This window comes from Triticum aestivum, chromosome 1B (assembly GCF_018294505.1).
Source record: "Triticum aestivum cultivar Chinese Spring chromosome 1B, IWGSC CS RefSeq v2.1, whole genome shotgun sequence".
NCBI classification, from domain to species: Eukaryota; Viridiplantae; Streptophyta; class Magnoliopsida; order Poales; family Poaceae; genus Triticum; species Triticum aestivum.
This window is the reverse complement of record NC_057795.1, coordinates 61,461,800-61,483,974: the sequence shown is the minus strand read 5'-3', so window position 1 is coordinate 61,483,974 and position 22,175 is coordinate 61,461,800. Positions and strand designations below refer to the sequence as shown.

Here is a 22,175-nt window from a genome sequence, read left to right as displayed (position 1 = left end):
TCAGGAGTATTTCCTCCGGCAGCCCCGCCCAATCGCGATCGTAAGAACCGGCGGCGGCGGCGATTGCGAGAGCGCCCGCCATGGTCGGCGGCGGAGGCGCGCGAGGGTTTCCTCGGCGTCTCGATTTTTTTTAGAGGGTTTCCTTTTTTTTTTGAGGGGGTTTCCTTTGTGGATCTACTTGTTGTCCTTGGGCCCTTGACATTTTTTTTTAGAATTTGGGCCGTTGACACATAAACAAGGCCTACAGGCGCATCCGATTAGAAAAGATGCCACAAAAAGGGGCGCGACTATTTTTCGCGTTAGGCAAGAGCCAACCACTAAAAAAAATGATGCTCAAAAAAAAGAACCACTCAAAAAAAAGGCAACATGAGCCACGGGGAGCTCATGTTCCGCGCTTAAGGACCCGCTAGCAATATTAACCAAACTTACTAGTCAAGGAATACTCATTGTAAAGATCACTCCAACCTTTCCCGGTTGCGACAAGTGGCGCGCTGCATGTGCGCCAGTTGTCGCAACCTGGGAGTTTTCCCTTTTCCGTAGATCCGTTTATTCAAAATGTTTTATCTTTTAAACCATGCGTCCAAATTTCGAACCGCTTTCACCGTTGGATTTCTCACGTTGAGATCTTCAAAATTAGATCTCATGTTGATAAGTTTTGACGAACCTTTTTTTCACGAAAAAAACGGACGCAAAAATCGAACCAGAAACACGGGTTTTTTCCCTTTCTGAAAGAAGCACGCCCGTACCTTTCATGAAATCACAACCGTGTCTCTCGCGGAAGCAAAACTGTGACTCTCGTGGAAGGAAAAAAAAGAAAAAACACGTTTTTTTTCGTTTCCGAGGAGGCACGGCCATGCTTCTCGCGAAAGCACAACCATGCCTCTCGCGGAAGTAAAACTGTAACTCTCGTGAAAGGAAAAAAATAGCTCACTAAAAGTTCGAAGAGATAGAAGAAAGGTTCCTGCACATTTTCTTGGTGAGTTGAAAGCAGCTCATAGTAAAAGTTGGCGTAGATTGGAGCCCAGACTTGACAAGTACCTCCCTTGCTGTCTTAGAGAGCCCTTGGCCCCTCCATCCTGCCACCTTCCCACGTGCACTCTCACTGACATATTTGAAAGTCCCGTCCTTGGATCTCCCCACCACCGTAGGGAGCCCCAAGTATCTCTCACTTAAGGCCTCAGAAGCTATCCCAATCACCCGTTTGAGGTCCTCTTTACTCTCCTCCGTGCTCCCCTTACCAAAAAAATATTGATGAATTCTGCAAGTTAACTTTCTGACCCGAGGCAACCTCATAGTCCTGGAGAATGGTTCGGAGTGAAGCAAAGTTTTGTTGAGTTCCCTCTAGAAACACCACGCTATCATCTGCAAAGAGAAGATGAGTAACAATGGGGCCGTTGCTCCCAAACAATACTCCCTTTATTTCCCTTTCCCTTTGTGCATTCCTTAGCAGCGCCGAAAACCCTCCACACAAAAAAGAAAAAGATATGGGGATAGGGGGGTCTCCCTGCCGAAGCCCTCTTGAAGGGACAGAACTGTTGGAGAGTCCTCCATTCATCTTTCCAGAGAATTTTGTTGTTTTAACACACCTCATGACCATCTCCGTCCAGTGACTAGAGAAGCCAAACTTCATCAACATTTGCTTAAGGAAATCTTGTTCTACCCTATCATACGCCTTCATCATATCTAGCTTTACCGCACATAATGGTTTCCTCCTCTTGTGTGCCCTAATGGCGTGCACACATTCATATGCCATAAAAATATTGTCCATTATCAACCTTCCGGGAACGAAGGCACTTTGCTCCTCCGAGATTATAAAAGGCAGCGCCACTTTGAGGCGATTGGACAGTGCCTTCGCCACAATTGTATACAATACATTACACAAGCTTATAGGTCGGAATTGTGACAGTAACTCCGGTGAGTTTACATTCGGAATCATCACAATTATGGTGTCATTAAATCTGTTAAATATTAGTAAAATGACATTCAACATTTCTTCAAATATTAGTAAAATGTCATTTCTCTTCTCTCATGGATTCAAACTCACCTTTATCCACCTCCCATGGATTGGCGCAGGCAAGCCACCATTGTACTCTCTCTGTTCGGGGTTTATTAGGCTCCCTTTTATTTTTGGTCAAAGTTTGACCATGAGTTTTAACTAATAAAATTTAACTTATATGTCACACGAAATATATCATGAAAAATCTCTTTCAAATACAAATCTAACAATATGCTTTTTATAAAATATACTTTGTATTTTCTAGTCATAAGAAAGTCAAAGTTGAATCCAAAATACAAGGGGGGCTAATAAATCCGGATAGAGGTACTGGGCCAAAATCAAACTGGGACTAATGTGTCTCACTACTAGGAAAAGGCTAATTAGTGCCGCACCTGCTTTGGCCATTAATGGCGCACTACAGGTGCGTCACTATCATCATGCCACTAGGTGCACCCCTGGTGCGCCACTAGTATACTAGACAATAGCGGCGCACCTGAAAGTGCGCCATTAGTATGTCAAACGGTGCGCCATTAATATGCCTCCCAGGGGGCCATATTTACCTTGTGCTCTGGGTTACTAATGGCGCACTTCTAGTTAATGCGCCACTAGTGTGTTTATTACAGTGCGTCACTAAAGTGCAGTATGATGCGCCACTAGTATGAATATTAGGATTTTTTTCTTTTCTAATATTTGCACATGTTACAAAATATATTACTGCACAGAATATAGACAGCACAACATATAAACAATAGATTTATCGAATACAACAGAAGATTAGTCTCTGAATACAATTCATCATATTAGTCTCCGAATTCAAAATACCGAACAAAGTTAGAACATTACAAGTCTCGAGACCGCGAGTAGCGAAATTGTCTTCACATTATAAGTCGATATCGATCATCTAAACTACCATCACATAGAAGAGAGTTGCGATCATCACGATGAGCATCATCACGATAAAACTGGTCTTCATCCGGTTCCTCCAACGCTCCCTCCTCTCTCCTGCTAGATAGCGCGCGTATCTAGCTTCCGCCTCCACCCTAGTGGTGTATCCTTTGTAACTGTTACCGCTGAAACGGTGAACCTGTCTCCGACACTCCTCCCAATCATAGTAGACTCCGGGAATCTTACCCTTGTACACGACATACGACGGCATCTCTATGCACTAGACAAACAAAAAGTTAGTAGCAATTCACAGATAATACATAAGCAATATATAAGTATGCAACAAAAGGATCGGAAGAGAAAAGCAACACATTAAATAGCATGATTCATGGTCCTACTAATAAATAGCATCAATTACATATAAGTTGAACGACTGTCAAAACTAAAGAGACATACAAGTTCATTAAAGTTTAATTACAACATGAGCTAATCAATATTTTAGAACTACATAGCATCACTATTTTCGACTCGACTCAGGGACCGGAGCATGGATGAAGCCGCCGTCTATCATGATGGTCATGAAATCGCGGTCTTTGTTAGCCTGCATTTGTAGCGTTGTTTCTATCTCACTGTTGGACGGTTGATATCTGAGGTAGAACTGCCCCGAGGTACGAAGGACATCTTGATGGATGATTTCCGCAAACTCCGACTGGATGCGAAAGAATTCTTGTCTGATGTCCACGTCCTGGATTGCCGACAAGCGTGCGGCCCAATCTTTGAGATTATTTGGTAGCAGAAGGTGATTATGGTCCCGTACGATCGCCCGCATGTGATGGAGGGCGTAGTAGGCATCCTTCTGACCGCCAGGCGGCTGCTTGATGCAGGGGAATGTCGTATTTGTGGGTGAACACGTGCTTGCTGTACCTACGAATTGGCCTGCTGAAGGTGCCTCCAGATCTGGCGTAGCCGGGGAGAGCTTCATCAAGAACTTTCTTGATATTTGTGTAGTCTTTCTTCAATTGACGATCCGAGTCGAAATACGTGGCCATGGAATATTTTAGGCTTAAGAGGATGAGTGTGCAATGTGCGCCTCTGCACAAAACACGGAATGTTAGAAAAAAAAGAACGATCGAAATCTAAGAAATCATATGTTACGGGGCGGTGAGGGGATGACTTACTCGGGAAAGTAAGGCACGAGGAAGTTATCCTTATCTAGGTTTGCCAGAATGACGCCTTCGAGGTAAGAACTCGCGACTTGCCGGTCCCTAGCACTGCCCAAGATCTTGGCACGCATATAGAAGGGGTCGACTATCACGATGTCTGGGGTCTAGTCTCTAATGACCCGCATCTCCATACTCAGCGAAAATAGCCGAATGAAGGTGTAGTGCAGCGGATGAAGGTTAAACATAGCAAAGATGTCATCAAACCGCAGGACGATCATACCCCCGATGGTGCTATCGACAAAGCCATTGCCCTCTGACACCTTGGCCATGAAAATCGGGTACGCCACATCATTCTCGAAGAGACGCCGCTTCTCCAAAGAAAGAACACTGTCATGCAGACTCCGCATAGCACCGGTTGCAGCATTGAGCAGATTAGTCGGTAGCATTGGCCTACCCGCCACATGCACCCTCCTCGAGATATCTTTAGGTGAAGGTGGCCCGTCCTAAGCACGGATCGTACTCGGTGCCGGCTGGCTCGCACCCTTGTTATTCCTTCTTTTCCGTCCCTTCTTCTTCTGCTGTAATGGGATCGAGTTCTACTCAGAGACCGCCTTATTGAGTGTGTTGGGGCTGATAATATTTCGCATCTCGTCTATCTGAGGCTCGGTGAAGGCGGCAGCTGGAGGCGTCTCCTGAGAACTGAACGCCAGACGACGCCTGTTGCAATTGGGTTTCTTCGCGGTACCAGCTAGATCACGGTCGTCTTTTGCAGGGTTGGGTTCTTGAGAAGGAGGCCCCAAGAATTCATCACCGTACTCATGTTCGTTGAAGTACTTATCGACGTTGGGAAATGTACCGTCATCGTCCGGATCCTGTGCCATATGCATGTCCAGATCCTGTGCCATATGCATGTCCGGCATGTCTGGTAGCGTTGTGGCGGTCTTGCCATGGCTTGGCGCCGGCACGACTAGCGGTGTTGTCTGTGGGGTGGTGTCCCCCGCCCCCAAATGAATCTGGCTCTTTGGCCAAAGCAGGGGCCAACTTAAGCAGGCGCTGAGGGTCATCACATCATCTTCGTCGGCCCGAGCGGGTCGAAACGGAGGTAACAAGTCGTCGTAGCCCGGCAGCACCCGAACCAGTTGAACCCTATACACGGTGGGTGGCATCAGATTACCGTGGAACACGGGGTTGCCCGGTTGAACGATTCTGCCCTTGGCGACATCGATCAACTCGCCGCCCATGAAGTGTAGGAGAGTGCATGTAACGTCGGCGACGCCCTGTGATAACATGTAGGGCGTTAGGGATGCCCAGTCAAAGGCAAGGAGATGAAGTCATCGGCCGAGAGGCTTAGTTACCGTGATGGCGTCGAGCTCGGCTAATGTCGAGGCACCGCCAACGGCGGGCGTGTAAGTGACGGAGGGGCCACTTGCTGCCGAGGTGCCGGCCGACGTATTCTTCCCGCACCCGGGTGCATTAAGCTCCAATGCCCGCGCCGGCGCCGGAGACACCAATACCGCCTCCGCCGGAGACACCAATGGCGCCGTCGGCGCGTTGTGCGAGTTGCTAGCCGTGAAGCTGGGAATCGGGGGCGGCCCCTGTTGGCCACCCGCAATCCATGCCTGCAGCCCCTCAATCAAGGTAGGCACAATGGTGGTGATCGTCGCTCCCAGTTGGTCTCGCACTTGCTCTTGGACCATCTCCGGAATCCGTGCCACTTGTGCCTTGAGTTCTTGAACCTCGCGCTCCTGGCTTTCCGAGTTGGTCTTTCTCTCCTTTCGCCCACCAACGTTATAGTATTCCGACCATTTCACGGACAAGCCTTTGCCGGCCACACGACCAGCTGACGACGGCTTACTGAACTTATCCTTGTTTTTCATTACGTTCAACGCCCTATTTAAAGTGATGTCCCAAGGGGAGCTCTGAGACGCCCCCGCGCTACTGCTTTCAGTGTCCAGCGGAAGGAACGTGAACCATTTAGAAATTTGGCTTCATTAATTAGAATACAACCATATGGAGCTAATTACGCGGGGGTGTATTCCTTACCAGAACAAGCTCAAGCGCCTTGGTCTTCAGATCCGTGGTAAGCTCCTTTGTTACCGGGTCCACCTTGTACCGGGCCCTGACATAGTTCCTGGTCTGCTTGCCACGGTATTTACCGAAGAGGGGCGGTAGGCCTTGCTCGGCACGCTCTGCGTCCTCCTTGTCCCATATAGGTTCCGCCACTCTGTAACCGCCGGGACCGAGTTTGTGGACCCCTAAGTTCAAGTCCCGCATATCTTTCCCCCACTGACTTGATTCCACGGTTACGTTGCTCTCGCACTTGATCTTGAACTCCTTGTAGTCATCTTTGATGATCGAAGGATTTGTCTCCTTGATCTTCTCATAACTATCACCTCTTAGAATTCTTCTCCTCACCGCAGCTCTCCAAGTAGCTAGGGCCGTGCTCATCTTCGTAAGGGCGGCACCGTTCACTTTATTCCCTAAGAGGCGTGTGTTTGCGACGTCATCGGGGAACTTGTATCGTTCGTGCAGTAGGACCCTCACGGTGACCCCATCCAGCGAGCCTGCCGATGTGCCTGTTGACGTGGAGACCAACGGGGTTCTCGATGCCTAGATAATTCGTGCAGTAGGAGATGCACTCTTAGGTCAGAAAGCCCCTGGCTATACTTCCCTCTGGACGTGACATGTTGCGAATGTATCCTTTGATGACACCATTCATCCTTTCGAAGGGCATCATGCTGTGCAGGAACGTCGGCCCGAGTTGGATGATATCCTCCACGATATGGACCAGCAGATGCACCATAACATCGAAGAATGCGGGCGGTAAGTACATCTCAAGCTCGCATAGTATCACCATGATCTCTTCCTGTAGCCTTCTGAGTTGCCACACACCAATCGACTTCCGAAAGATGACGTCAAAAAAGTTGCGTAGGCCAAAAAACGTTTCACGGACGTGCGCGTCCATGATCCCACGGATTGCAACTGGAAGTATCTGCATCATCAGCACGTGACAGTCGTGAGACTTCATCCCGCTGAACTTCTGCTTCGCTGAGTCTAGGTGTCTGCTTATCTTCCCCGCATAACCGTAAGGAAGTTTTACTCCTACGAGGCAGGTGAAAAACTGCTCGATCTCCTCCTGACTTAGAGTGAAGCACGCGGGAGGGAAGTCATTTCCGATCTTCTTGGCCTTTTTGCCTTTGCGACGACTTTTCGTGTCCTTCGCCTCATCATCGTCATTTTTAGCGTGAAGCTCCTCCCTGATGCCCATTGATTTCAAGTATGCCCTTGCTTTCGGCCCATCTTTGGTCCTCTCTGGCATGTTGAGCAGGGTACTAAGCAGACTCTCGCACATGTTCTTCGTGATATGCATGACATCAAGGCTATGAGGCACACGGAGGATCTTCCAGTACGGCAAGTCCCAGAAAACAGACCTCGTTTTCCATATCTTCAGCAGTGGCTCTCGTGCCTTTCGCTTCTTTCCCGGCTCCGGGCACTCTTTTCAATTTTTCAACAGCTCGTCTATTTCCTCGCCGCTCCTCGTACGCGGGCGTCTTTGGGGTTCGATTTCATCATCGAACAGATCCTTGCGTTTTCTCCACGAGTCCTCGTCGCGAAGCCACCTTCGATGTCCCATGAACACGATTTTCGAAGACCCGGGATCTCTTTCTAGCTGGCGATACATTGTGTCATCCATGCACCTGACGCATCCAGAAAATCCGTGAACCACCTGCCCTGCGACATATCCGTAACCGAGATAGTCGTGCACCGTTGTGAGCAGTGCGGCTCTCATAGGAAAATATTCTTTCTCTGCAGCGTCCCACGTATGGGCTGGCATTTTCCACAGTGTGTCTAGCTCCTCTTTCAGCAGCCCCAGATACAGATTGATGTCGTTCCCTGGTTGTTTCGGCCCTTCAATTAGCATACTCATGTGAATGTACTTCCTCTTCATGCACAACCAGGGGGGAGGTTGTACATTCACACAAACACATGCCAGGTGCTATGTGTGCTTCTCTGGCTGCCAAACAGATTGACTCCATCGGTGCTCGCGCCCAGCACGATGTTCCTTGGATCGTCCCCAAATTTTGGGTGTTCGAAGTTCAACGCTTGCCACTGGCTCACATCCTTAGGGTGACTCAGCATCTTGTCTTTTTTATTTATCTCCGGATCATTTCCGTCATCTTCTCGCTTCTTCTCCTCCCTATCCGCGTGCCAACGTAGGAGCTTTGCTACCTTAGGGTCCGCGAAATACCGCTGCAGACAAGGAGTGATCGGAAAGTACCACACCACTTTTTGAGGAGCTTTCTTCCTCTTTTTGTATCGAGTGACGTCGCACATCGGACATATGGTAGACTCCGCGTGCTCGTCCCGATAAATGATGCAATCGTTCATGCACACATGGTATTTCACGTGCGGTAAATCCAAAGGACACACGATTTTCTTCGCCTCCTCGAAACTGGTCGGGCACTTGTTCCCCTTGGGAAGACGTTCGTGCCAGAATGACATGTTCTCGTCGAAGCATGCGTCGGTCATTTTGTGTTTTACCTTCATCTCCAGAGCCATGAGCGTTACTTTCAGGCGGGCATCCTCGGGTCTGCATCCTTCATACAATGGAGTAACCGCGTCTATCTCAAGTTGGTCCAGGTTGGCTTTCTCTCAGGTGGCAGCTCTTGCGTTATCTGTCTGCTTGAGAAGCACCTCTTGAATATGAGGGTCCTGCACCTAGCCCATCGATGGTCCATCGTCGTCTGCTCCAACATCTTCATCTTCATGATCATGCCCTTCGTCTGCTCTGGCATATCTTCCTTATCATCACGTCCGACATCTTCTACATGATGACTGTGTACTGCATCTACTTCATGATCATGTCCTGGAGATTCTTCGTCTTCTCGTCCGCCCTCGCCGCGGTTGTCTTGCTGCCCTTCCTCATTTCTTACCCGGCCGCCATGGACGACTTCGTAATCATCTTCATCACCTTGCCACCGATAACCATCCATGAAACCACGCAAGAGCAGGTGGTCCCGCACCTGTACGAAATCCGGGACCATAAGGCTCTTCAGCTTGCATCTTCGACACGGAAATCTTATCTCCGTCTCGTTCTTTTGAAGCATCTCAGCCTTCGCGGAGCTCAAAAACCTATTCACAATGCCGTCAGTCGTCGTGCGGACCATGGTCGCCTGCGGGGTAGAGCAAAACAATATTTTAGAACCAAGAAATTTTTTGGCATGACTTTGCCTAAAAATAGGACCAAAAAGAATGCATAGTGCCAAATTCTCGCCGAAACGGAAATGAATCAACATTCTGGCAAAATATTGGCAACTATCGCATTTCAAATACCGGTACCTGCAAACACAAGCATATGTAACACCACAAACATATGCAACACCACAAACATACGTAGATCTATGCCATAAAAAGTGCATGTGCACGTTGTTGGAGGGAGAAAAAAGTAGATCTACAACATAAAGAAGCTTTCCCCTTAGTTACCTATCAAAAAAAGGAAATTTAACCACTTAATTTGGGTGAACCTATGGTGCAAATGAGGTGAGAAGGAGGCAGCCGAGACAAGCTTGGAGGAGGAGGTGGAGAGAATGAAGTGGGGAAAGTGAGTGTGGTAGGTGGTTGTCTAAAATATCTAGCCACTCTCAGGTTACCAATGGCGCACCACCTAATAATGCTCTATTAGTAACCCTGGTTACTAATGGCGCACCTGTTACGTGGTGCGCCATTACTAGTTTTGCAAAAAAATAAAAAAATAATTATTAGTAGTGGCGCACCGTGGTTGTGGTGCGCCATTACTAGTTTGAACTAGTAATAGCGCATCACAACCACGGTGCGCCATTACTAGTTTTGAAAAAAGGTAAAATAAAAATTTGTTAGTAGTGGCGCACAGGGTGTGTGGTGCGCCACTAGTTTTGAAAAGAAAGAATTTGTTAGTAGTGGCGTACCTACACATGGTGCGCCACTGCTATATAGCAGTGGTGCATCACATATGTGGTGCGTTATTAATGTCCATATTAACTATAGCCCTTTTTTTAGTAGAACTGAGAGAGGGAACAGTGTGAGATGTGACGAGAGAGAACACATCGGATGTAAAAGCTAGATCATTAATCGTCTCCTCACATAGATTGCCTATAATTACTCTCCACCACGATTTAGAGGGGCAAGATTAGAAGTTTGATTCATTTGCGAGCCTTAGTTAAATCGTTTGAAATTCATGCCGCCTATTTTGGGCTGGAGATATGCTACAAATCTTTTGGGTCGAGTTGCATGGAAATTTATTATGAAATACATCATTTCAAATAGACAATAAATGACTTGAGATGAATCAAAGGTATTAGGAATACGAATAACAAATGAATCTGATAGGTTTGGAAGTGCAAAACATAGTATTGTCACAAAAGACATGAAAACTGTAGGAATAGTCGCTCTGGTAGAACAAAGAAATAACCCCCCTTGATCCCATAAAAAACACGTGCACGAACTGTGCCCATCCATCAGCCCCACTCACACCCAGAAAGCGCATGAACCATGCGGCGTCATCGAACTCTGGGACGCTCCAGGACGACGATAAGGACCACCAAAGGTTTGGATACATGTATGTCATTCAATTACCTCACTCGGGTTTCCCAGACATGCCAACCTCACGAGGAATCAGGAAGCAAGTGACGAACTACGCAGCACCCACTGGCAAGGCCACGCGGTGCCAGGGTTTTCAAAACCTTTTGGTCCCGGCCCCACATGTCAACCAGCTACAACGCGACCAAGCAGTACTGGCACTCGCCACAACAGTTAGCTAGCAGAACACATCTTCTAGAGAAAAAATAGCAAGAAATTGTATGCACTGAAGCTGGTACTAGCATTGAGATTGCAATAGGGATGTATGTGAACGAATGTACTAGCATCAACGAACATACTAACTCGAGCATCAAGAGCAATGCAATTACTAGTACACCAAAGTAACGAACCACTAGTGCTATTACAGAAATGAATATCACTGAGTACAACTCAAAATTAAAAATCACTAACAGGTCATCACTTGCTGCTTACAACTAGTTTCCTGGTGGGATCCATACATACCAACTCTGACTCTATCTGAACAATTAATCGATGGATTATGCAGCTAACAATGGCAGCACCGAATTGAATGTGAATTGTGATCCTTGAATTCACTTTGCTTGCTTACTCTTGGGTGGAGGCGCTTGTTGAGTTGACAGGGTCAGCGATTGTCCGACACCCGGTAGGACTCCATGTTGATCTGCGATAACCGCGCGCCGGGAAATAGCAGTTGGGGGCAGGAGCGTTTATGGAATTAAAAACGGGTACCTAGGGAGGAGCGGCAGGGGCTGGAATGTAAGGGGGTCGGGGGAGGGAGCAGAGGAAGCAGAGGAAGCACGGGAACTCACATCGATCTGCTTTTGCACTTTGCAGGGCCGACCGCGAGGGCGGCTACGCGGGAGTGCGCTGGTGAGGCCGTAGATGTCTTCCTCAATCTCCTCTGCGGAGAGTGATACGGAGAATCGTGGCCTCTTGAGTGCATCTGCGCGGATCGACCGCCGCTCGCGCTCGAATGCCTGCGGCGATGCACTCGCGACAGTCGTGGCCGCGAGGGATGGCATAGCAAGGCGACGCGGGCGGCCACGGCGTGCCTTCAACGGCTCTGGAGAAATCGCCTTCGTGACCTCAGGGTACTTGTCGACTGCGGGGTTGTCGGCCCCCGACGCCTCTGCCACCTTGCCGAGGCCAAGCTGTAGCCTCTCGCTGACCTCATATTGCTGATAAGAGGAGGATCCCGTGTCCGGGGCGATGGCTTCGCCATGGCGGTTGACATGAACACACCGCAGCAGCCGTTGGCTCCCCCAGGGCTTGAGAATTGATGGTAGCGACATCAACCTCCCGCGGTGGGCGCTCGACGACGTTGTAACTACCTCCGCGGCCCCACCCCCCGCCTCCGTAATGCCGCCTTCCTTGCTGAGATCCGATGGGAAAGCCGCAGGCGGCGACTCCGCTGAGTTCACCATGGCCAAGGGCGATATCGCGCCCACAATCGCCGCTTTTGCAGCCGCTCTAGATCTGGCCGCGGCGGCAATGAGAGGGGTATGTTGTGATGCGGTGAGGACGAGATCTGAGATACGACGAGGACGAGGGTGGATTTGCCTGCGGCGTTAAAAGCGTGGGCTAAAGGGGAAATAAATGGATGTGTCGTTGGTGAATAAGTAATGGGGGGAGCGTGTGTATGCGTGAATTCAACACTACCCCGGGGGGGGTACATTGAGGTTTCCCCCTCTGCTTTATGTCTTTTTGGGGATTATTTATGTCTTTTTTGGGAGTATTTATGAAACGGTGTTTTGCCGTTTTATGTGGACTTTCGTGTGTGTACACTCCATTTCTCTATGAATTTTCCCTCTAGTCCATTGTATGGATCACCGTTTTTAACTAATGTTTTAGTGTACCTTTCTGCTAGAGAAAAAAGTGCATACCATGAAATGCTGATGTGTATACCTTCATGTTGAATGATCATATAAAAACAGAAAAAAATACTTTAAAGCTTCATTCGACAGCGAAACTAAGGATATGTTTTTAATGACGTGCAGGACGCGCTTCGGTAGTCGAATTGACAACCTAAAACCGTGCATGCCATACAAAACTGGATATGGTAACCATGCTCATAAGAGCATTCTCCAACAGTAAGGCAACCCTGCCTTTTTAGGCTTCTGGAGGCCAAAAAACCTCTCCAATAGCTGCCCAAAAACCCCAACATGGTCAAAAACGTTTTTGCGTAGCCCAAAAAACGCTATGCAACAACAGAGCGGAAGGACACACACAAAACACTATGGAGATGGCCGCTAACACCATAAAGGATCACGAGGCATATTTCAAACATCTCTCCACAGGAATTCTTTGCACACTCGTCATCTATAAACCAACATGGAAGGTTAGGTGGAGAGGAGCATACAAAAAAAAAACTCGTTCTCGAAGAACTGCGAAGTTACTTATCCTCAATGTATCTGGACAGAAGTGGAGAGTAGATTATTACTAACAACAAGGGAGAAAATAGATACTAGCAACTAGGTTCTATTTCCTCCGTTCCTAAATATAAGTCTTTTTAGAGATTCCAATATGGACTACATTCGAAGCAAAATGAATGAATCTACATTCTAAAATACGTCTACATACATCCGTATGTAGTTCATATTGAATCTCTAAAAAGACTTATATTTAGGAACGGAGGGAGTATAACTCAATGCATCTATACTACTATTAAAAGAGCAAACATAAACTCCCCTAAAGCCACACAACAAACTGTACACGGGATAATCAGGACCCTTCGATTAAATTAACTTAAACACATCCTACCGTCCGTATTACGTCAATGACCAACCAACCAGATCAACGACTCAGATCAAATGTTCTGCCAAGCAGACGCTATAGTCTGTCAATCGTCCGCACTCCCCATCCTTCGATCCCGGCGGCCCATCCTGCCTGATTTGTGGAATGAATTAGTCCGTGATTTTCCTTCCATGATCCCCTTAATTGCGGAAACAATCGAAGCTAATCTTCCTTGTTTCTCTCCACCTCTTTCTCCAAAAAAAAAAAAACTGCTCCCTCCCCTTGCCCGCTTACCTCTCCCACGGGACCACCATCTCCTCTCCGTCGCCCCGCTCTGACTCACCCTCCGCCGCCTCCTCTCGCCCACCCCCGGCAGGCCTCACACTTCCAGACGCACTCCTCGAAGGAGGTAGCCGCCTCAACTGTCTCCAGGCCCGGTGGGGGCGCGGGAGTAGGCTGCACGTGGTGCTCGACCGGGCGCTCACCGGCGAGGATCAAGACTGCCGCGAGCTCAGTGCTCCTGATGCTCCGCTGCCCGCTCCAGATGCTCGGCCTCCCCTGTCCGCTCAGTGCTCCAGATGCTCGGCCGCGCCCCTAACACGGGATCGTCAACTCCTCTCCCGTCCTCATGTCCGCTGACGTTGACGGTGCTCATCACATCGGCGAGGAGGACCTCGAGGATTGCCGCATGGCGGTGCACGCGTGTAACTGCTCCTCGATCCCGTGCGATGACCGTCGGGTCGGTAACTTGCCGCAGCGATGGTAGCGAACGAGGCCACACCGCGCGCTGGATTGGTGTTGTGGTTGGGCTTGGATCTAGCGAGATTGTTGTGGATGTGTCTTGTGCCTCGTGTGGCCAGAACCCTCTCCCCGATTTGGATTCCTCCTCCGGCCAGCACCCCTACTCACGCACTACCTAGGCGGGAGGGCCATAGAAGAGGGCGGACGAGGGGGTTCTCTTCTTCTTCCGTCCAATCCACACACATCACAGTCCTTCTCTTCTTCTTCCGTCGGATTCACACACATCACAGTCCACCAAGGACTTGCTCAGGTGGGGAGTTAGTTAAATTGGGGGTTTCTGGTTTAGTTTGCTGAATTGTGTGTGATGTGTGTGGTGTGTCGTGTAGGGCAAAGGAAGCTTCGGTTTCGCCAGTGGATGTAGAATTGATGGTGAGCATCCCGGATTTCATGCACCTCTACAGTGTCATCGAGGAGATGGACGGCAGCCCGGGCCTGCATACACATGATGGAACGCACCTTGCCAGCGATGCGGTACCATGCCTGGAGAAGAGATCCTGAGGTTTGTATGAAACATTCTGGGCTTTTTAGTTGAGTGACTGCAAAACTGAAGAATTTTGTGCGTGTAGTCTTTTAAAGTCGATTCAGTCATAGCCTTAGAATTCAAGAGCATGTGTGTCTGAATTTTTTGAAATTATATCAATATATTGTACAATTTTTTGGATTAACGATGTGTTGTAAATTTGTGAGATTAGTTGCAACGTAATTCAGTTCAGTAATTCAGTGTTTAGATGTACACGATACTATACTAGAGCTCAGGATTAAAATGTTTGATCGCTCTCTCTCATAAGCAGTTCTGCATTTCGCAAGTCCTACTGACTTTTCTATGTGTGCTAGGAGGAGAGGATATTTGGATCTGAGTACGTGAAGGAGGAGCAAAAGGATATTCAGATTTCTATTGCTCCTGATGGTATTAGATAACTGATGAAAAGTGGATGTTATACGGACTGACGAAACTGCTATTTCACCTCAGGAAGTAAGTAAAGCTTGAGATAGTTGTTCCCCGGCTTGCTACCTTGCATTTGGGAGCTCACTGCTAGGTCATACAAATGAATTCTGATTCTGATGTATGACTAAAGGTGAAGATTTACAGTGATGCATCATAACTGAAGCTATCTTGTCGAGGATATAAGTTGTTTGGTTGTTATACTTAAATTTGAGGATGCAAATTCGGAACCTCTAATTTGCATTCCTAATTTTTAATAGTCCTTTTAGTGATGAACATTTTAAGGGTGTCAGGGTTGATATGTGCTATAAAAACCCACATGATTCTTTTAGCCTCTTTCATTAATGATGTTTCCTCATCTTTTGTACTACCGATTATTATGGCAGGAAGTCTCACTATTGCACAACTCAAGTCTGCCAAATATACTAATCATTTGTATTTTTTAAGTTGTAGATGATTAGATTTTCAGCGGAATTTCTATTGTAGCATACACATCGTGGCAAGCTGACATTGACAAGCAGAAATCAGATGCCTCAAGTTCCTGAAGTTCATTGCAAAAAAAGAAAACTTAGTAGACTTAATGAGTGTAGACAATGGAATTCTCGATTTTTATGTGTGCCATTCAAAAGATGTTGCTTTAGGACATATCTTGGAACTTGTACATTGGCATGATATCTCATAAGTTACAGGGGAATCATTGATGCCACATTCGAGATCAGAGTTAGTCTTTTCTGGAGGGAATGATCAGAGTTAGTGAGGATGAGGGGACATGTTTTTGTTAGAGTTGTCTAGGATGATTTTGGCTGCTGTTTTGGGCCTTTGCCTTGCTGTATGGATCCGGTTGTAAAACTGTCTGCTCCTACTAATAAATACGGATTACTGCTGTCAAGTTTTCAAAAATAATATGCTTGTTTGTGATGGAATATGAGTGTACTGATGTTTGAGATGATTATGGCTCATTGGTGCTATTGGATTTTTGGATGACCATGCATTTTTTTACAATGACTAGATTCATGTTTGTCTATGCATTGCAACTTGCAACTAGAGAGGTTCAAAAATCTTACAAAATATTTTCTCTGCAACTATTCAGTTAAATCTTGCATCTGGAAGTTTATATATGATGTTTTCTAGGTTCATAAGTCTAACTAGATTAATGAGTTTTTTTGTTCTATTGTGCTATCGTGCGTTGCACGTGCAATCTTACTAGTAGCAGAAAGAAATGTTACTGAATCACATAGTCCATGTTCATGTTCTTTCTTACCAAATATACACCTATGCATTAGTTATGCATGTTTGCTTTCAGTGTGAAACGAGTAAGGATTTTTGTAAATAACCAGGGCAAAGAAAAAAAAGTCTTATTCTAACACATCAGAAGTAGTTAAAATGAGGCCAACCTTCTAAAACTCAATAGGCTTCATTTGGAATCCTGAAGGTTCTCTTGGCACATGCTTCCAGCTTGGTTAAAAGGTCTTAGATAACAGCATCATCGTCAACTGAGGCACTGGAGGTTAGTAGCCTTCTCATGTGTTTCAATCTTAACCCCACTCTTTGGCTCAAATTCACGCACTGCAACCTTATTTACTATATCGGCCGGATTATCCATGTTATTCACCCAGTCCGGTATGGGGATCCCAAAAGACACCGTTCTCAATATGGAAGCAGACAGTATAAATTGAATGTGAGATGAATCGACAGCTGAGAATTGCACCGGGCAAGGGAAACGCTTAAGGGCATACCAGAAAGGAGCACCAGTGCTAGTGGCAGCATCTTCAGGAAATGTTAATGTTAGCTGCTTCACACGATTAGAGAAGTAATCTTTAAACCTGGCAAAAGAAAACAAATGTTATTACATGGCATCTGGAGCACAAAAGATACTGCCCTATTTGTTGGCAATATAATCAAAGTTTTTAACTTCAAATAGCTAAGATGAAAAGAAGGCGGAAGAAAGCCAATAACAAATTGTTGAATTCAAAGGGGCATGTAGTAGAGATATATATCGTACTTCAGTCTTGCCCAGGCTATGCAGTCTTCTATCGCATCGCTCCTTGTCAAGGCATTCACGTACACGCTCCAACAATGCCCTGGCTTGAGCATCACCTGCCTTTCTCATAGCAGCAGCATATTCAGCAGGATTATACATAAATGAGTTCACTTCATTTGGAGTTTTCTCTAGCAGAGACCCTCAAATTCTGAGCGAGCCCACGTTAGACAATGCTCAATATTGTGCGGAAAATAATGAACTGTGCACATTGGTGCCTGTTTCTCAGGAGGATCTCGTGAAGCTCCATAGTTTTCAGTAAGGTCATGAATCACCATCTGTTTCTGGACCCAGCGTTCCAGATTCCAACAGTGGTTTCTGGAAGTACAGGCATCCCATGTCCATGTACATCCTGGCATTTACATTATCAAGTGCATTGATGACAGCATCAAGGCCCTCCCAGAATGCATCATTGAAAACAAGTCTCTGGACAGGCACGATTCTGCAGAGCATCAATATGGAAGCTGGAGTTGATAGCACTAGCAGCTATAGCGGATACTGTAGATTTTGCCTGTCCAGTGCTCCAATCACGAAACAGAATTGCCGGCTCAAGTTGCTTTTCTCAATGACATTATCAAGTGCATTGATGACAGCATCAAGGCCCTCCCAGAATGCATCATTGAAAACAAGTCTCTGGACAGGCACGATTCTGCAGAGCATCAATATGGAAGCTGGAGTTGATAGCACTAGCAGCTATAGCGGATACTGTAGATTTTGCCTGTCCAGTGCTCCAATCATGAAACAGAATTGCCGGCTCAAGTTGCTTTTCTCAATGACATTATCATCTGTTATAGTTAGCCCATATTTACCCATATATGTTTTCTATCTTCCATAATGTAAATGCTTTACGAACACAAGAAACCCCCATTAAAGCAAAGTTCTTCAAGAATTCACATCCAAGAGCACCAGATCCCACAACAAAAATATTAGAGTCTCGCATCTTCTTCTGAAGCTTAGAACCAAAAAAAGAAATCTGATCATCATAGCGGCTATTCAATGGCTTCAAGTCTTTAGGGTCCAATGCATACATACTTCAGCTCTAGATTGTTGTTTAATTGAGCTGAAAAATCCATTTGTGATTAGAATTTGTGTGCCTTGTTCTGCTAGTTGAGTTCCTGAAATGAAATGGGATGTCAGCTTTGAGGTGGAGCACTTCATGTTTTCTGCCAACAGGAGCGCCCACAGATTACAAGCTAATATCTGATTTTTGCCTTTTGTTTCAGGTGTGTGATCATTGATTCATATGATTAATTAATTGGTACTTGAGATCATTGATCACCGCTTTCCACAATGATCAAGGAAGTTCAGGATATAGGTATGGATGTTAAACTGTGAGGGGAACCTTATTTGATTGTTCATAGACCATCATCTTTTGTTTCAGGTATGTTATCATTGCTTCATTATGATGATCTGATATTTGAGAACAGGGAGAGCCATGGTGTTCCACATGACTCAAGCAAGTGACTATATATATGATTCTAAACGATCAGGGCGATCTAATTGGCCAATCTTTCTGGAGCATTTGTGCTTTATCATGCAAAAGTTCAAGCCGTTAAGAGCATGCTGTTAGGTTTATACACAGAAGATACTGCTATATTTAGTGAGATTGCCTTTTACAACGATAGTGCAGAACTTCTACCAAGGATAATCACTAACTGTACAAATCATTTTAAGATTTTGTTCTATTTAGTAAACACTGAATCCATACAGATTTTCAAGGTTAATCAATAAAGATAAAAATATCCATGTTTATTTATGTAGCTTATTGCGTTGATGTGATTCCAAATATTAGAAATACGATATTCATGTTTGCTTTGCCCTAAATGTAAAATACTAAAAAGGTCTGGGTGCTACTTCAATTGGAATTTTACTGTGTTTTCCTTATAATATATACATACTATGCCTTGCAGGAGTACTCCCTTCTCCCAAGATAAATTGCTTCATGTGTTCCATGGTGTAATTAAAACAGAGAGAAACATGCTAGACTCAATAATTTAATAAGGTTTTGATGGGACCCTTTCTTCTATTACCCCTGTTCCATTGCATAATGTGTAGAGAAAAATGTAATGGTGTCTATTTTTACTCGGATGGTGCATCCAGCGGAGAAAGATGAGTACTATCCCCACTCCCCAGCAGTAACAAGTAATGTTAGTCTCTGTATTGCTTTCACGTCTATTGTGATAGTTTCTATGCAATTATATGTAGTGATTAGTTATGCAATTCTAGCCACAAGCTTAGCATATATTATATACTTTGGTTTGTACATACTGCATAAATATATGGCTCAGTAGAAAGCCTTGGAAGCATTGCACTACCAGTGCCCATTCCATGCTACCATTGTGTACATAGACAAGAAGTTTGCTTCAGAAAGAGGAGCATGCTTGGTGTCATCTCCTCTGGATTCTACTGTTGTATGTATCCTTTATAAAAAAAAGCTTTTGACACCATGATGCTGATCTGTGCTGCCATTTTGTTATTTTTCTTTAATGAAAATACCAAGATCTGTATTCTTCCATAATAAGCTATTCAGCAGGATTTTTGAATCATTTTTAAGATTGCAAACCACACCACTCATGGCAAGGAAGAAACTCCATTTACTGCTGAGGACCAAAGCATACAACAGATCGATTTACTTGGTGCGAAGAAATTGGCAAGGACCACAACTTGGACATAATAGGAAGTGGCGGTAATGGTTTTTAGCTGTAATAATTTCAAAAAGCACGCCCTTGTGTTAAAATAAACCTCCTTTACAGTTAATGTATTACTGAAAATTTTAACACATCCACCTGCACGGGTTGAAGAATATTACCGTTGAAAAACAGGTTATTTCCTACATAGCACTGCATAAAAGTTTTGAGCTCTTAATACTAGTGTGTAAACCTTATGTCAGTAGAGTTCTGTTAAATCACATGAAAGTTGTCATTATTATCCTTCACTTTGGTGCCAAACACGGATAGGAAGTTATTGCCATTCACAATGCTGCCAAATGCGAATTAGACTGGTCTTTATATAAACTACATGGCTCTAACAAGAGATTAATGGAATGGTGTTAACAGAACCCAAAATTGTTATCCACTAATACATAGGAACTAATATATAGAGAAAATTGATTTAATTGTGGGGGGAAAACTCAAATTATTAATCTATAATACAACAAAAAAATGACAATAATCAAGCCAAAAATTATGCAGTGATACATAGTGAAAAGTTCATAACTTAATATATAGAGAGAATTGACATAATTGTGGGACAACAACTCAAATTATTAAGCTGTAATACAACAACAAAATTGACAGTAATCAAAGTCAAGAACAAGTGTGCAAGATCTACAATGGCATCACTAATAAAAAGTCACTTACTAGAAAAGGGAGGGTGTTATCCAAACCGGAGAAGGCCAGTTCATCCAGGAATTAGTAAGCAAATCACTATCAAAAGTCTGCAGGCTCTTGTTTTCTATATCCCAAACTCCGATTTCTCGCCAGTTATGGTTACACATGTTGACATACTCAAGAGAGTCATCTGTGATATAGACACAGTTCGGCTTCAGTGCTGGGAAATCTTTCGTGGCAAAACACATGGTGCTATTATAATCAAGGAATAGTGCATGATTCGCTAAGCTTGTCAACTTCACAAGTGCCTGGTTCTCAAGGTCAACCTTATAGACCTCTATTTCAGTTGTTCTCAGCTCAATATACCGGTCTATCTCATCTTCGTTGTGACCCAGCAGATCTCTAGGAAGCTCCACAGGTGTTGACGAGTCAGTGTAGCTCCTCCACCTCCATATTTGCAAAATATCACCCCATGGAGCTTGCAGGATGTACATGCTAGAAGGATCCTTTCCCTTCCTATCTCTGCGCATGATCTTTTTGACAACAAGAGATGGCCCATTGAAATTTAGGGTGAAAACCGATCTGTGGCTGCGAAGCACATAGAACAAACCTTGGTCCTCATTGTAGAAAGAGTCCATGAAGCCCCAGCTGATGCCCATGAGCTGGTGGTCGTCAGGGGAGATCCACGTCCACCGCTCGTCGCCGAGCCGGGCGTAAGAGAGCTCGCCGTCCGGCATGTGCACCAGCAACACGATGCAACTGCTTCCAGCCGACGGGCTGCAGGAGAGGGTGACACGGTGGTACATGCAGTCCCTGGCCTCGCGAGCGTCAAAGGGGATCGGCTCCGGATCACCGCCCTGACATTGTACGTGAGGCGGCCTTCGGCGTCGGTACAGCTCTCGACATGGTGGAGGGTGGTGATGGGCGGGAGCGCGGCGTGGGCGCCCGTGATGGGATTGAGAAGGTGGAGGTTCGAGGCCTCGTCGGCGGTGACGAGCCAGCCGTGCGCGGAGCCGACCGTGGAATGGCGGGTGAGCGGGGGCAGCGGAAGGGGGACTTGGACGGAATCGCCGGTGAAGGGGCAGCGGACGACGGCGCCGTCTGCGGCGGAATCGCGGCATGCGTAGAGCAGGCAGGGCAGCTGATTCCGGGGGATCGGAAGGGGGAAGCGATGGCGGCGGACGGCTAGGTAAACAGCATGCCACGAGACGCAGACAGCACCTGAGCGGACGAGGTCGGGGATCTCCAGCTCCCGCATGAACATCAGGAGTATTTCCTCCGGCAGCCCCGCCCAATCGCGATCGTAAGAACCGGCGGCGGCGGCGGCGGCGACGGCGATTGCGAGAGCGCCCGCCATGGTCGGTGGCGGAGATGCGCGAGGGTTTCCTCTGTGGATCTACTTGTGTCCTTGGGCCGTTGACACATAAACAAGGCCTACAGCCGCATCCGATTAGAAAAGATGCCTCGCGATGGAAGAGTGGAAAATGGCTTAGATGACACAAAAAGGGCCGCAACTATTTCTCGCGTTACGCGCGAGAGGAGCCACGAAACTGAAGGGATGGCCCATTGAAACTGAAGGGAACCGCCAGTTGGACGGCCCATGCGCGCAGGAAACTCCAGCCTGTTTTCTGTGTTTTTTTCAAGTTTTTTTTTCGTTTTTTCTTTCTTTTTTACTTATTTTATACTTAAAAAG

The 22,175-nt window shown here is 46.2% G+C and overlaps 2 protein-coding genes across 3 annotated transcripts; both read right to left on the bottom strand.

Annotated features, from left to right (window-relative positions):
- Nucleotides 1-10,969: 10,969 nt before the first annotated feature.
- On the bottom strand, nt 10,970-13,685 carry LOC123106830 (uncharacterized). The gene is made up of 2 exons (XM_044528874.1): nt 11,448-13,685; nt 10,970-11,299 (listed from the first exon to the last, which is right to left on the bottom strand). Exons 1-2 carry the CDS (start codon nt 12,060-12,062, stop codon nt 11,261-11,263), a joined length of 654 nt encoding a protein of 217 aa, XP_044384809.1. The 5' UTR covers nt 12,063-13,685; the 3' UTR covers nt 10,970-11,260.
- Nucleotides 13,686-16,337: 2,652 nt separating this feature from the next.
- LOC123106812 (uncharacterized) lies at nt 16,338-21,891 on the bottom strand. 2 transcript variants are annotated; one of them, XM_044528866.1, is made up of 4 exons: nt 21,093-21,891; nt 17,118-21,015; nt 16,852-16,938; nt 16,338-16,761 (listed from the first exon to the last, which is right to left on the bottom strand). In XM_044528866.1, the coding sequence occupies exons 1-2, from the start codon at nt 21,837-21,839 to the stop codon at nt 20,512-20,514; spliced, it is 1,251 nt and encodes a 416-aa protein (XP_044384801.1). In that variant the 5' UTR covers nt 21,840-21,891; the 3' UTR covers nt 16,338-16,761; nt 16,852-16,938; nt 17,118-20,511. The 2 variants fall into 2 exon arrangements, with proteins under 2 accessions (XP_044384801.1, XP_044384793.1); XM_044528858.1 differs by having other exon boundaries at nt 16,338-16,938; nt 17,118-18,268; nt 20,513-21,015.
- Between the last annotated feature and the right edge of the window lie 284 nt (nt 21,892-22,175).